This window comes from Pecten maximus, chromosome 12 (assembly GCF_902652985.1).
Source record: "Pecten maximus chromosome 12, xPecMax1.1, whole genome shotgun sequence".
Classification (NCBI taxonomy): domain Eukaryota; kingdom Metazoa; phylum Mollusca; class Bivalvia; order Pectinida; family Pectinidae; genus Pecten; species Pecten maximus.
Window position 1 is genome coordinate 41,720,965 of NC_047026.1, and position 15,930 is coordinate 41,736,894.

Sequence of the window (15,930 nt, forward strand, 5' to 3'; positions counted from 1 at the left end):
TGAAAGAACTCCAACAGGCAGCTTTATAAGCTAGTAGAATGGTCTTGTCAGCCATGTTGTTTACTACAAAACGTAAAGCTAATGTGGGTCAAGGGAGATAACTACACATTTTCAAGTATCACTATAAAAACCAAAGAAAGACGGTGCATCGATGTACCGCTCTGCAATCCAATACATCAGTGAATCGTTACACCACTAGTTTGTACCAAATCTTAAAAAAACTTTTTGTGAAAATGGTACTTAAATTTCACATAATTCATTATCTAACAGATTTGGGAGTAAACACATGAGAGTTTAGAAAATCTTTAATCAGATCTTCTTAAGTTAGGTCTGCGCCTGCTGCTGGCAATATTACATTCTAGTTACAAATTTTAGTTAGGTCTCCGCCTGCTGCTGACAATATTACATTCTAGTGACAAACTTTAGTTAGGTCTCCGCCTGCTGCTGGCAATATTACATTCTAGTTACATACTTTAGTTAGGTCTCCGCCTGCTGCTGGCAATATTACATTCTAGTTGCATACTTTAGTTAGGTCTGCGCCTGCTGCTGGTAATATTACATCTAGTTACAAACTTTAGTTAGGTCTCCGCCTGCTGCTGGCAATATTACATTCTAGTTACATACTTTAGTTAGGTCTCCACCTGCTGCTGGCAATATTACATTCTAGTTACACAATTTAAACATTTTTTTGCTTGCCGTCTTTCATCAATTTAAAATATTTACCTCCATTTAAAAAAAATAATTCAATTTTAGATAGCTGAAGGACAAAGACGTCAAGAGAAAAAGAAAAACGATGTAAGAAGAGAGTCCGGAGCAGACCTGTCAAAACCTAAAGCCAAGAATGAGTGAGTTGTCTGTCCAAGGATTTTGTCAATCATTAGAGCCGTCCGGGCTACAAAGTTTGTTCAAATAAATGACCTTGGCCTTCATTCAAGGTCACATGGGTCAAATAGGCTATAATCTTCAAACGACTTCTTCTCAATAACCAAGAGGCCCAGGGACTTGATATTGGGCCTGTAGCATGCTGGGGTGAAGGGCTACAAAGTTTGTTCAAATAAATGACCTTGACTTTCATTCAAGGTCATATGGGTCGAATATGCTATAATCTTCAAACGACTTCTTCTCAATAACCAAGAGGCCTAGGGACTTGATATTGGGCCTGTAGCATGCTGGGGTGAAGGGCTACAAAGTTTGTTCAAATAAATGACCTTGACCTTCATTCAAGGTCACATGGGTTGAATAGGCTATACTCTTCAAACGACTTCTTCTCTATAACCAAGAGGCCCAGGGACTTGATATTGGGCCTGAAGCATGCTTGGGTGAAGGGCTACAAAGTTTGTTCAAATAAATGACCTTGACCTTCATTCAAGGTCACACAGGTCGAATAGGCTATAATCTTCAAACGACTTCTTCTCAATAACCAAGAGGCCCAGGGACCTGATATTGGGCCTGTAGCTTGCTGGGGTGAAGGGCTACAAAGTTTGTTCAAATAAATGACCTTGACCTTCATTCAAGGTCATATGGGTCGAATAGGCAATAACCTTCAAACAACTTCTTCTCAATAACCAAGACGCCCAGGGACTTGATATGCTGCCTGTAGCATGCTGGGGTTAAGGGCTATAAAGTTTGTTAAAATAAATGACCTTGCCTTTCATTCAAGGTCTCATGGGTCGAATAGGCTAAAATCTTCAAATGACTTCTTCTCAATAACCAAGAGGCCCAGGGACTTGATATGGGGCATGTAGCATGCTGGGGTAAAGGGCTACAAAGTTTGTTCAAATAAATGACCTTGACCTTCATTCAAGGTCACATGGGTCAAATAGGCTATAATCTTCAAACGACTTCTTTTCAATAACCAAGAGGCCCAGGGACTTGATATTTGGCCTGTAGCATGCTGGGATGAAGGGCTACAAAGTTTGTTCAAATAAATGACCTTGACCTTCATTCAAGGTCATATGGGTCGAATAGGCAATAACCTTCAAACAACTTCTTCTCAATAACCAAGACGCCCAGGGACTTGATATGCTGCCTGTAGCATGCTGGGGTTAAGGGCTATAAAGTTTGTTAAAATAAATGACCTTGCCTTTCATTCAAGGTCTCATGGGTCGAATAGGCTAAAATCTTCAAATGACTTCTTCTCAATAACCAAGAGGCCCAGGGACTTGATATGGGGCATGTAGCATGCTGGGGTAAAGGGCTACAAAGTTTGTTCAAATAAATGACCTTGACCTTCATTCAAGGTCACATGGGTCAAATAGGCTATAATCTTCAAACGACTTCTTTTCAATAACCAAGAGGCCCAGGGACTTGATATTTGGCCTGTAGCATGCTGGGATGAAGGGCTACAAAGTTTGTTCAAATAAATGACCTTGACCTTCATTCAAGGTCATATGGGTCGAATAGGCAATAACCTTCAAACAACTTCTTCTCAATAACCAAGACGCCCAGGGACTTGATATGCTGCCTGTAGCATGCTGGGGTTAAGGGCTATAAAGTTTGTTAAAATAAATGACCTTGCCTTTCATTCAAGGTCTCATGGGTCGAATAGGCTAAAATCTTCAAATGACTTCTTCTCAATAACCAAGAGGCCCAGGGACTTGATATGGGGCATGTAGCATGCTGGGGTAAAGGGCTACAAAGTTTGTTCAAATAAATGACCTTGACCTTCATTCAAGGTCACATGGGTCAAATAGGCTATAATCTTCAAACGACTTCTTTTCAATAACCAAGAGGCCCAGGGACTTGATATTTGGCCTGTAGCATGCTGGGATGAAGGGCTACAAAGTTTGTTCAAATAAATGACCTTGACCTTCATTCAAGGTCATATGGGTCGAATAGGCAATAACCTTCAAACAACTTCTTCTCAATAACCAAGACGCCCAGGGACTTGATATGCTGCCTGTAGCATGCTGGGGTTAAGGGCTATAAAGTTTGTTAAAATAAATGACCTTGCCTTTCATTCAAGGTCTCATGGGTCGAATAGGCTAAAATCTTCAAATGACTTCTTCTCAATAACCAAGAGGCCGAGGGACTTGATATGGGGCATGTAGCATGCTGGGGTAAAGGGCTACAAAGTTTGTTCAAATAAATGACCTTGACCTTCATTCAAGGTCACATGGGTCAAATAGGCTATAATCTTCAAACGACTTCTTTTCAATAACCAAGAGGCCCAGGGACTTGATATTTGGCCTGTAGCATGCTGGGATGAAGGGCTACAAAGTTTGTTCAAATAAATGACCTTGACCTTCATTCAAGAGCACATGGGTCAAATAGGCTATAATCTTCAAACGACTTCTTCTCAATAACCAAGAGGCCCAGGGACTTGATATTGGGCCTGTAGCATGCTTGGGTGATGGACTACAAAGTTTGTTCACACAAATGACCTTGACCTTCATTCAAGGTCACACAGGTCAAATAGGCTATAATCTTCAAACGACTTATTCTCAATAACCAAGAGGCCCAGGGACTTGATATTTGGCCTGTAGCATGCTCGGGTGAAGGGCTACCAATTGTGTTCAAATAAATGACCTTGACCTACATTCAAGGTCACAGGGGTGAAATCGGCTTAAATCTGTAAACAATAATTTTGCGATAGCCAAGAGCCTCCAAGACCTGATATTAGGCCAATAGAATGCTGGAATGAAGGACTAGAATTTTTTTTGATATGAATAAAACTAGCTTACTATGATATTTGAATAAAGAGGTAATCAACATATTATATGTAGAAATGACCTCAATCAACTTCAAAGTTGCTGTAGAGCCAGGTGAGCAATACAGGCCCATTGGGCCTCTTGTATAGAGTATAAGTCTGGTGTCTGACGAGGGTCTGATGACCGCGGTACATAATTACGTTTTTGTATCATTATATATATATATACAGAGGAGCCCACTTATTTGCATATCGGTTTTTTGAATATCCCGCTAATTTGCATAAAATTCTCAGGTCCCGATTTTTTCCTTCTTTATCTTTGTATTTTAATCCCGTGTATTTGCATCGACTAAAACACCGACTCCCGCTTATATGCATATAAAAATTCCAAAAAATCGAAAAATTTCAATTGATTTTAGGGTATTTTTTTTATTTTCCCGTAATAAAAGTTTTATGAAATGTGTTTTAACTTACATATTGATTCGACACGATGTACAACGTTATCTTATCATTGGTTCACGCTTCGTCATTACAGGTTACGTTCGATGCATCGATATCGACATTAAGTTATTATTCAGACCATATCAGTAGTAATGTGCAGAAGAATTACTGAATGAAATATTTATATGCCTCATCTTTTGATGAGATTTGTTTATTTATTATAGCATCGATCCAAACTGGTGTTCTGTGCACTTGAACACTCGCTAAGGCAAGTTGCGATCGCCATGATTGTTTACTAGGCGCGTTGCATTGTGGGGGCATATGTGTAATGAACGACAACTCTTTGTGTGTGTGCGCCATTTTCCAAAACAAACCCAAACGACAATAACATGTCACGGTCATTTAAGACAGTCTATTGCTTCAGCAGTTCATCATCTATGATCAAACAACTAATATACTCATAGCAGGAACACAACGCATCTCGAGACGATAATGAATGTTAATTGAAACGATGACATTGTACATCGTAGTGCCAACCCACGCGCGTTTGACCGATATCGGACCCAGAGACTCGGAGTGACAAGTAGTAAACGCTGAAGTGTATGCAAATATTTGTACATTTACAAAGAATAACAACCCATGTATTTCGTATTTACTCTTATATTTTAAATAATGTTTTTTTTTTTAAATATATTTTTAATGCAAATAACGTAAACAATCATAAAGCGCCCATTTTGAGTACCTACCTGACGATCTACATAATGTATAAGAGGGGCCAAAACCCAACTCTGCCTATACGAATACTCCGGTTATTTGCATATTTTATCGTGGAAAAAGGGGTATGCAAATAAGCGGGTTGCTCTGTATATATATATAGTCTATAAGTCTGATGTCCGACGAGGGTATGATGACCACGGTACATAATTACGTTTTTGTATCATTATATAGTCTATAAGTCTGATGTCCAACGTGGGTCTGATGACCGCGGTACATAATTACGTTTTTGTATCATTATATAGAGTATAAGTCTGAGGTCTGATGAGGGTCTGATGACCGCGGTACATAATTACGTTTTTGTATCATTATATAGTCTATAAGTCTGATGTCCAACGTGGGTCTGATGACCGCGGTACATAATTACGTTTTTGTATCATTATATAGAGTATAAGTCTGAGGTCTGATGGGGGTCTAATGACCGCGGTACATAATTACGTTTTTGTATCATTATATAGAGTATAAGTCTGAGGTCTGACGAGGGTCTGATGACCGCGGTACATAATTACGTTTTTGTATCATTATATAGTCTATAAGTCTGATGTCCGACGAGGGTATGATGACCACGGTACATAATTACGTTTTTGTATCATTATATAGAGTATAAGTCTGAGGTCTGACGAGGGTCTGATGACCGGGTACATAATTACGTTTTTGTATCATTATATAGTCTATAAGTCTGATGTCAGACGAGGGTCTGATGACCGCGGTACATAATTATGTTTTTGTATCATTATATAGTCTATAAGTCTGATGTCAGACGAGGGTCTGATGACCGCGGTACATAATTATGTTTTTGTATCATTATATAGTCTATAAGTCTGATGTCAGACGAGGGTCTGATGACCGCGGTACATAATTACATTTTTGTATCATTATATAGAGTATAAGTCTGAGGTCTGACGAGGGTCTGATGACTGCGGTACATAATTACGTTTTTGTATAATTATATAGTCTATAAGTCTGAGGTCTGACGAGGGTCTGATGACCACGGTACATAATTACGTTTTTGTATCATTATATAGTCTATAAGTCTGATGTCCAACGTGGGTCTGATGACCGCGGTACATAATTACGTTTTTGTATCATTATATAGAGTATAAGTCTGAGGTCTGATGAGGGTCTGATGACCGCGGTACATAATTACGTTTTTGTATCATTATATAGTCTATAAGTCTGATGTCCAACGTGGGTCTGATGACCGCGGTACATAATTACGTTTTTGTATCATTATATAGAGTATAAGTCTGAGGTCTGATGGGGGTCTAATGACCGCGGTACATAATTACGTTTTTGTATCATTATATAGAGTATAAGTCTGAGGTCTGACGAGGGTCTGATGACCGCGGTACATAATTACGTTTTTGTATCATTATATAGTCTATAAGTCTGATGTCCGACGAGGGTATGATGACCACGGTACATAATTACGTTTTTGTATCATTATATAGAGTATAAGTCTGAGGTCTGACGAGGGTCTGATGACCGGGTACATAATTACGTTTTTGTATCATTATATAGTCTATAAGTCTGATGTCAGACGAGGGTCTGATGACCGCGGTACATAATTATGTTTTTGTATCATTATATAGTCTATAAGTCTGATGTCAGACGAGGGTCTGATGACCGCGGTACATAATTATGTTTTTGTATCATTATATAGTCTATAAGTCTGATGTCAGACGAGGGTCTGATGACCGCGGTACATAATTACATTTTTGTATCATTATATAGAGTATAAGTCTGAGGTCTGACGAGGGTCTGATGACTGCGGTACATAATTACGTTTTTGTATAATTATATAGTCTATAAGTCTGAGGTCTGACGAGGGTCTGATGACCACGGTACATAATTACGTTTTTGTATCATTATATAGTCTATAAGTCTGATGTCCAACGTGGGTCTGATGACCGCGGTACATAATTACGTTTTTGTATCATTATATAGAGTATAAGTCTGAGGTCTGATGAGGGTCTGATGACCGCGGTACATAATTACGTTTTTGTATCATTATATAGAGTATAAGTCTGAGGTCTGACGAGGGTCTGATGACCGGGGAACATTCTTATAAATACTTACAATTTCAATAAGCTCTTGGCTTCCGTAATTTATAAGATGAATAATTATAATTTCATGTTTACAAAACCTGAGCAATGCCTATGTGTACCTGAACAGCAGGAGCGACGGAGAGAAAAAAGTGTTATGTTTTTATGTTTCTGTCCGCATTACAATTTCTTTAAAATGATCAACACAAAGTCACAATCTGTCTACAGAAAAAGGTTGGCGTTACTTAAAACTGTGTCCAAAAAGATGGTAACAGAGACTGAACACCGAGCCCTAGCGTGGCGTCACACAGATGAAAAAGAAATGAGGGGAGCGGTCGAGACAACCCGAAGTAGGGTGAGTAATTATGTCGTATTTAAATATTCACTTACCAATATATACCTATTTAATCCTGCCTTAATATATTTATGTTTATGTAAGTAATACTTGTATCTAATGAGTACTACAAGTCCATTAGGCCTCTTGTTTTTCTCAGACTGTAGATTCCTTGTTGGATGAAGTCTCCCCGCCACCAACAAAGAAGGCAAGAGATTCACCGTTTAAACCTCCGTTGAAGGTTCCACATCGACCAGCAAAGACCTCTACTTCCAAAAATGAAGGTAACTAAAGACCAAGATCCCATCTTGTAAATTTGTCTCTCTCAATCTATGTTTTAGTATGGAGGTTAAATTTGTCTCTCTCAATCTTGGTTTTAGTATGAAGGTTACATTTTTCTCCCTCAATCTTGGTTTTAGTATGAAGTTAAATTTGTCTCCCTCAATCTTGGTTTTAGTATGGAGGTAAAATTTTTCTCCCTCAATCTTGGTTTTAGTATGGAGGTTAAATTTGTCTCCCTCAATCTTGGTTTCAGTATGGTTAAATTTGTCTCCCTCAATCTTGGTTTTAATATGGAGGTTAAATTTGTCTCCCTCAATCTTGGTTTTAGTATGGAGGTTAGATTTTTCTCCCTCAATCTTGGTTTAAGTATGGAGGTTACATTTGTCTCCCTCAATCTTGGTTTTAGTATGGAGGTTAAATTTGTCTCCCTCAATCTTGGTTTTAGTATGGAGGTTAGATTTTTCTCCCTCAATCTTGGTTTTAGTATGAAGGTTAAATTTGTCTCCCCAGTCTTGGTTTTAGTATGAGGTCAAATTTTCTTCCTCAATCTTGGTTTTAGTATGGAGGTTAAATTTGTCTTTCTCAATCTTGGTTTTAGTGTGGAGGTTAAATTTGTCTCCCTCAATCTTGGTTTTAGTATGGAGGTTAGATTTGTGTCCCTCAATCTTGGTTTTAGTATGGAGGTTAAATTTGTCTCCCTCAATCTTGGTTTTAGTATGGTTAAATTTGTCTCCCTCAATCTTGGTTTTAGTATGGAGGTTAAATTTGTCTCCCTCAATCTTGGTTTTAGTATGGAGGTTAAATTTGTCTCCCTCAATCTTGGTTTTAGTATGGAGGTTAAATTTTTCTCCCTCAATCTTGGTTTTAGTATGAGGTTAAATTTGTCTCCCCAATCTTGGTTTTAGTATGGAGGTTAAATTTGTCTCCCTCAATCTTGGTTTTAGTATGGAGGTTAAATTTGTCTCCCTCAATCTTGGTTTTAGTATGGAGGTTAAATTTGTCTCCCTCAATCTTGGTTTTAGTATGAAGGTTAAATTTGTCTCCCTCAATCTTGGTTTTAGTATGGAGGTTAAATTTGTCTCCCTCAATCTTGGTTTTAGTATGGTTAAATTTGTCTCCCTCAATCTTGGTTTTAGTATGGAGGTTAAATTTGTGTCCCTCAATCTTGGTTTTAGTATGGAGGTTAAATTTGTGTCCCTCAATCTTGGTTTTAGTATGGAGGTTAAATTTGTGTCCCTCAATCTTGGTTTTAGTATGGAGGTTAAATTTGTCTTTCTCAATCTTGGTTTTAGTGTGGAGGTTAAATTTGTCTCCCTCAATCTTGGTTTTAGTATGGAGGTTAGATTTGTGTCCCTCAATCTTGGTTTTAGTATGGAGGTTAAATTTGTCTCCCTCAATCTTGGTTTTAGTATGGTTAAATTTGTCTCCCTCAATCTTGGTTTTAGTATGGAGGTTAAATTTGTCTCCCTCAATCTTGGTTTTAGTATGGAGGTTAAATTTGTCTCCCTCAATCTTGGTTTTAGTATGGAGGTTAAATTTTTCTCCCTCAATCTTGGTTTTAGTATGAGGTTAAATTTGTCTCCCCAATCTTGGTTTTAGTATGGAGGTTAAATTTGTCTCCCTCAATCTTGGTTTTAGTATGGAGGTTAAATTTGTCTCCCTCAATCTTGGTTTTAGTATGGAGGTTAAATTTGTCTCCCTCAATCTTGGTTTTAGTATGAAGGTTAAATTTGTCTCCCTCAATCTTGGTTTTAGTATGGAGGTTAAATTTGTCTCCCTCAATCTTGGTTTTAGTATGGTTAAATTTGTCTCCCTCAATCTTGGTTTTAGTATGGAGGTTAAATTTGTGTCCCTCAATCTTGGTTTTAGTATGGAGGTTAAATTTGTGTCCCTCAATCTTGGTTTTAGTATGGAGGTTAAATTTGTGTCCCTCAATCTTGGTTTTAGTATGGAGGTTAAATTTGTCTCCCTCAATCTTGGTTTTAGTATGGAGGTTAAATTTGTCTCTCTCAATCTTGGTTTTAGTGTGGAGGTTAAATTTGTCTCCCTCAATCTTGGTTTTAGTATGGAGGTTAAATTTTTCTCCCTCAATCTTGGTTTTAGTATGAGGTTAAATTTGTCTCCCCAATCTTGGTTTTAGTATGGAGGTTAAATTTGTCTCCCTCAATCTTGGTTTTAGTATGGAGGTTAAATTTGTCTCCCTCAATCTTGGTTTTAGTATGAAGGTTAAATTTGTCTTCCTCAATCTTGGTTTTAGTATGGAGGTTAAATTTGTCTCCCTCAATCTTGGTTTTAATATGAAGGTTAAATTTGTCTCCCTCAATCTTGGTTTTAGTATGGAGGTTAAATTTGTCTCCCTCAATCTTGGTTTTAGTATGGAGGTTAAATTTGTCTCCCTCAATCTTGGTTTTAGTACGGAGGTTAAATTTGTGTCTCTCAATCTTGGTTTTAGTATGGAGGTTAGATTTGTGTCCCTCAATCTTGGTTTTAGTATGGAGGTTAAATTTGTGTCCCTCAATCTTGGTTTTAGTATGGAGGTTAATTTGTGTCCCTCAATCTTGGTTTTAGTATGAGGTCAAATTTGTGTCCCTCAATCTTGGTTTTAGTATAGAGGTTAAATTTTCTCCCTCAATCTTGGTTTTAGTATGAGGTTAAATTTGTCTCTCTCAATCTAGGTTTTAGTATGAAGTTAAATTTGTCTCCCTCAATCTTGGTTTTAGTATGGAGGTTAAATTTTCTTCCTGAATCTTGGTTTTAGTACGGAGGTTAAATTTGTGTCTCTCAATCTTGGTTTTAGTATGGAGGTTAGATTTGTGTCCCTCAATCTTGGTTTTAGTATGGAGGTTAAATTTGTGTCCCTCAATCTTGGTTTTAGTATGGAGGTTAATTTGTGTCCCTCAATCTTGGTTTTAGTATGAGGTCAAATTTGTGTCCCTCAATCTTGGTTTTAGTATAGAGGTTAAATTTTCTCCCTCAATCTTGGTTTTAGTATGAGGTTAAATTTGTCTCTCTCAATCTAGGTTTTAGTATGAAGTTAAATTTGTCTCCCTCAATCTTGGTTTTAGTATGGAGGTTAAATTTTCTTCCTGAATCTTGGTTTTAGTGTGGAGGTTAAATTTGTCTCCCTCAATCTTGGTTTTAGTATGGTTAAATTTGTCTCCCTCAATCTTGGTTTTAGTATGAGGTTAAATTTGTCTCCCTCAATCTTGGTTTTAGTGTGGAGGTTAAATTTGTCTCCCTCAATCTTGGTTTTAGTGTGGAGGTTAAATTTGTCTCCCTCAATCTTGGTTTTAGTATGGAGTTAGATTTGTCTCCCTCAATCTTGGTTTTAGTGTGGAGGTTAGATTTGTCTCCCTCAATCTTGGTTTTAGTATGGAGGTTAAATTTGTCTCCCTCAATCTTGGTTTTAGTGTGGAGGTTCTTTTCAGGCTGTTGCTGTACTGGAATGTCACTATTTCACATTTCTCACCGATTTTGAATTTTTTTCTTGCAAAGTAGATGCTGATGAACTTTGTATGACCAATATTGCCAGGTTGAAATTTCAGTTAAGATTTTGTGTTTAGCTTCATTTCCTTACTTTTCTTAGAAAAGTCACATACATGTACTATTAAACAAAGTATGGTCATATGTCATAGAACCTACACATACATGTACTATTAAACAAAGTATGGTCATATGTCATAGAACCTACACACACATGTACTATTAAACAAAGTACGGTCATATGTCATAGAACCTACACATGCATGTACTATTAAACAAAGTGTGGTCATATGTCATAGAACCTACATATACATGTACTATTAAACAAAGTACGGTCATATGTCATAGAACCTACACATGCATGTACTATTAAACAAAGTGTGGTCATATGTCATAGAACCTACACATACATGTACTATTAAACAAAGTGTGGTCATATGTCTTGTTTAGAACTTACACATACATGTACTTATATATTAGGGTATATAGTGATATATAGGGGTATATAGTGATATATAGGGGTATATAGTGATATATAGGGGTATATAGTGATATGTAGGGGTATATAGTGATATGTAGGGTATATAGTGATATGTAGGGGTATATAGTGATATGTAGGGTATATAGTGATATGTAGGGGTATATAGTGATATATAGGGTATATAGTGATATGTAGGGGTATATAGTGATATATAGGGGTATATAGTGATATGTAGGGGTATATAGTGATATGTAGGGGTATATAGTGCTATGTAGGGGTATATAGTGATATATAGGGGTTTATAGTGATATGTAGGGGTATATAGTGATATGTAGGGTATATAGTGATATGTAGGGTATATGGTGATATGTAGGGTATATAGTGATATGTAGGGGTATATAGTGATTTATAGGGGTATATAGTGATCTGTAGGGTATTGTGCTATGTCGTGGTATCTCGTGATCTATCGGGTACTATAGTGATTGTCGGGGTCTATCGTGTCTGTCGGGGTATCTGTGATCTGTCGGGTTCTCGTGCTTGTAGGGGTATATAGTGATATGTAGGGGGATCTCGTGATATGTCGGGTTCTCGTGATATGTAGGGGTCTATAGTGCTTGTAGGGTCTACTCTTATAGGGGTCTCTCTGTGTTATGTAGGGGTATATAGTGATATATAGGGGTATATAGTGATATGTAGGGGTATATAGTGATATGTAGTGATATATTGGGGTATATAGTGATATATTGGGGTATATTGTGATTTGTAATTTGGCTGGAGTGTTTCCTTAATTTTCATTGGCCAATTTTCTGTTTCCCTCACAAGTACCCATCAGTGAGTAGACCTGTTCATGCTAAAAATAGCTCAGATGGGAAATTTCCCAAGCTTGCCGACCTTTTACCTCGATACTTCAGATGCAACAAAACTATTCGGCCATATTTAAGTTCCAATTAAAGGTCAGTCTGCATGTTGACTTTGAAAACTTTAGTCAATATGGTTTGAACAGGATTGAGTCTTGGGATTTTTTTATTCATTTTAGTTGGCCATATTACAAAACTGGCCGAGGTGAACAAACTCTTGACCAGGTTCGTATAGTCTCGTGTACACCTCCATAAAAGTCAATAATTGTATGATGTAGGGTTATATAGTGATGTATAGGAGTATATAGTGATATGTTGGTGTATTATTTTGTGTTTGTAGATGTAGACAAAAGAACTGATCTGGATTTGAGCCCTCTCAGGTAAAAGAATTTCTTTTTTTAAATTTCAGAATAAATAACTGATCAAATATTAATGACATGATTTCACAAATATTAATACCATGTATAACTTCTCAAATATTAATACTGTATTTAATTTCACAAGTATTGATAACATATATGACTTCTCAAATATTAATAACCTAACTATAGAAATATTAAAGCTTCTTTAATCATGGTTATTACTGTAATAAATTTACAAATAAACAGAGACAATAAGAAACAGGAACTTTATTTTCTTATGATGTTTGCTTCGAATATCCTTTAATGGTATTTTACTTTTTAGGTCACCAAAAGGTATCCATCAGTTCTCTTATCGAAAGAATATAAGCCGACCAAATCGTCACTTAGTTAACAAATCCGATAATGCCAACTCTGATGGCAGAGATTCTGATTCAGATGAAGGTAAGATTGGTTTGTTCAGATTTATACCGTGGAACTTCCCAGAACCAGTCCTGTGTTGATAACAGGAGTGATACGTTTCATCTTTATCACAGTGCTATGTTGATCCTTCTATACAAGTTCAGCTCGCAAAACACACTGGCAAATGACAGCACCAGCACTTCCCCAACACTGAACTGTTGTTCTCCCAATGGCTGTAGTCGACTATGGCGACAGAGCGAGAGGAAAATGATATCTACCCCATATAAACAAAACAACACATGTTCTGATCAATTACTTGATATATAAAAAAACAAAACAACACATGTACTGATCAATTACTGGATATATAATAAACAAAACAACACATGTACTGATCAATTACTGGATAAATAAACAAACAAAACAACACATGTACTGATCAATTACTGGATATATAATAAACAAAACAACACATGTACTGATCAATTACTGGATAAATAAACAAAACAACACATGTACTGATCAATTACTGGATACATAATAAACAAAACAACACATGTACTGATAAATTACTGGATACATAATAAACAAAACAACACATGTACTGATAAATTACTGGATAAATAAACAAACAACACATGTACTGATCAATTACTGGATATATAATAAACAAAACAACACATGTACTGATCAATTACTCGATAAATAAACAAAACAACACATGTACTGATCAATTACTGGATACATAATAAACAAAACAACACATGTACTGATCAATTACTGGATACATAATAAACAAAACAACACATGTACTGATCAATTACTGGATACATAATAAACAAAACAACACATGTACTGATAAATTACTGGATAAATAAACAAAACAACACATGTGCTGATCAATTTCTGGAGATAAAATAAACAAAACAACACATGTACTGATCAATTACTGGATAAATAATAAACAAAACAACACGTACTGATAAATTACTGGATAAATTAACAAAACAACACATGTACTGGTCAATTACTGGATATATAATAAACAAAACAACACATGTACTGATCAATTACTGGATAAATAACAAACAAAACAACACATGTACTGATAAATTACTGGATATATAATAAACAAAACAACACATGTACTGATCAATTACTGGATATATAATAAACAAAACAACACATGTATTGATCAATTACTTGATAAAAAAACAAAACAACACATGTACTGATCAATTACTGGATACATAATAAACAAAACAACACATGTACTGATAAATTACTGGATACATAATAAACAAAAACAACACATGTACTGATAAATTACTGGATAAATAAACAAAACAACACATGTACTGATCAATTACTGGATAAATAATAAACAAAACAATACATGTACTGATCAATTACTGGAGATATAATGAATAGTCATACCATTACAAGTACTGGATCCTGCTAATCAACTTCTGTTAAAGAAACACTCCCTAATCTGGCCAAATGTTTCTGTCTCATGCATGGCTGGTTTTGAGAAGTTCCAGTTTTAATTATATGATACAGAATAATAGATATTTTTAAACACTCGTTTTCAAATCCAGTTTTTTTTTTTTATTACAAATAAGAAACCTTGTTAATTAAGAGGAAGAGCAATCCATTTTGATGAAATTATTCCATCCTTTAAATCTAATGTTTAAGTTTATTAAGCTTTTATCAAATATTGAAAATGATTTTATTTTTGCTTTTTAGAACAAACTTTAGGTCCTCGTCTAGAAAAACGATATGGCTGTACACTTAGTCCTGTTGGAAAACCCAGTTCAATTTTACGACCAAGTAGTCCAACAGAGTCGATGTTTTCCTCACGTAAAACCCGATGGGGCTTTAAAGAAACTGAGGAATTTTACCAAGCTGTACAAGAATTCGGTGTTGGAAAATGGGCCGATATCCGTGAGGCATTAGGAACTTTTAGAACAAACGTCAATCTGAAAGACAAATGGCGCACTATTCAAAAAACAAAAGAAATACTTGAATTGGAAAAGAAATTTGGACCTGTATGAATCTAGGTGAGACTTGTTATGTAAGGAATGTTTATGTGCTGTGCTTTGTTAGAAGCCAGATAGAATGTTGGATAGAGCTGCACCGGTAAATTTTCTTGGAGTTTAAAAAGAGAAAAATGTTGACTTGGTAATCATTGGAATTAAAACAAGTGAGGTTCCACTTAATCCTAGCATTGGGATTATCTGAAATCAAATACAGTGGAACTTCGTTAAATCGAACTTGGCGGAACCACGAGAAAACTTCGAGATGTTCGAATTAAGCGAGTTGTCATTTTTGGTGCTAAATTCGGTCAACATTTGTCAACATTGTATAATCATTATAACTCCGCTCTGTCGCTCATCAGTTCAGTGTAAAGACTGGTCAATACATGTAAATGTATATGTAATATTTCGTTCTGTCACTCATAGTTTGGTGTAGTTTTGCTGATATAAAAACTCGATAAATTTTCTTTCGCTTAGTCACTTCAATAACGATCTGATGTATATGTCATGTTTGCAAAAGGAATAACGATAAAATGGAATTCAACCGAATAACAATTTATTAATGTTGTATCAAATAACTGTTTAGATTTAACACAGATTATATGTAAGACGTTACAGAACCATTACCTTATATTGGACATATAAAATACTGCTTGATAGTCCTAGGTCTACGTTTTACCGACAACCACGCCATTTCCATGTGTATTCGCACAGGAAGTTGGGCTGCGCATGTGCGTATAAAATGTTACTGTTACTGAGTTGGTGTGTTATCCGATTTAATAAACAG

At 36.2% G+C, this 15,930-nt stretch overlaps 1 protein-coding gene across 1 annotated transcript in view; it reads left to right on the forward strand.

The window, feature by feature from the left end:
* The window catches only part of LOC117338831, a 28,669-nt gene extending 12,744 nt beyond the window's left edge, over positions 1 to 15,925 (forward strand). The window contains exons 5-10 of the mRNA XM_033900187.1: positions 754 to 845; positions 7,138 to 7,264; positions 7,404 to 7,527; positions 12,687 to 12,726; positions 13,031 to 13,149; positions 14,854 to 15,925. Of these exons, the coding sequence (XP_033756078.1) occupies positions 754 to 845; positions 7,138 to 7,264; positions 7,404 to 7,527; positions 12,687 to 12,726; positions 13,031 to 13,149; positions 14,854 to 15,161 (810 nt within the window). The 3' untranslated portion in view covers positions 15,162 to 15,925. The remainder of the gene's footprint in view (positions 1 to 753; positions 846 to 7,137; positions 7,265 to 7,403; positions 7,528 to 12,686; positions 12,727 to 13,030; positions 13,150 to 14,853) is intronic.
* The last annotated feature ends 5 nt before the right edge of the window (positions 15,926 to 15,930 follow it).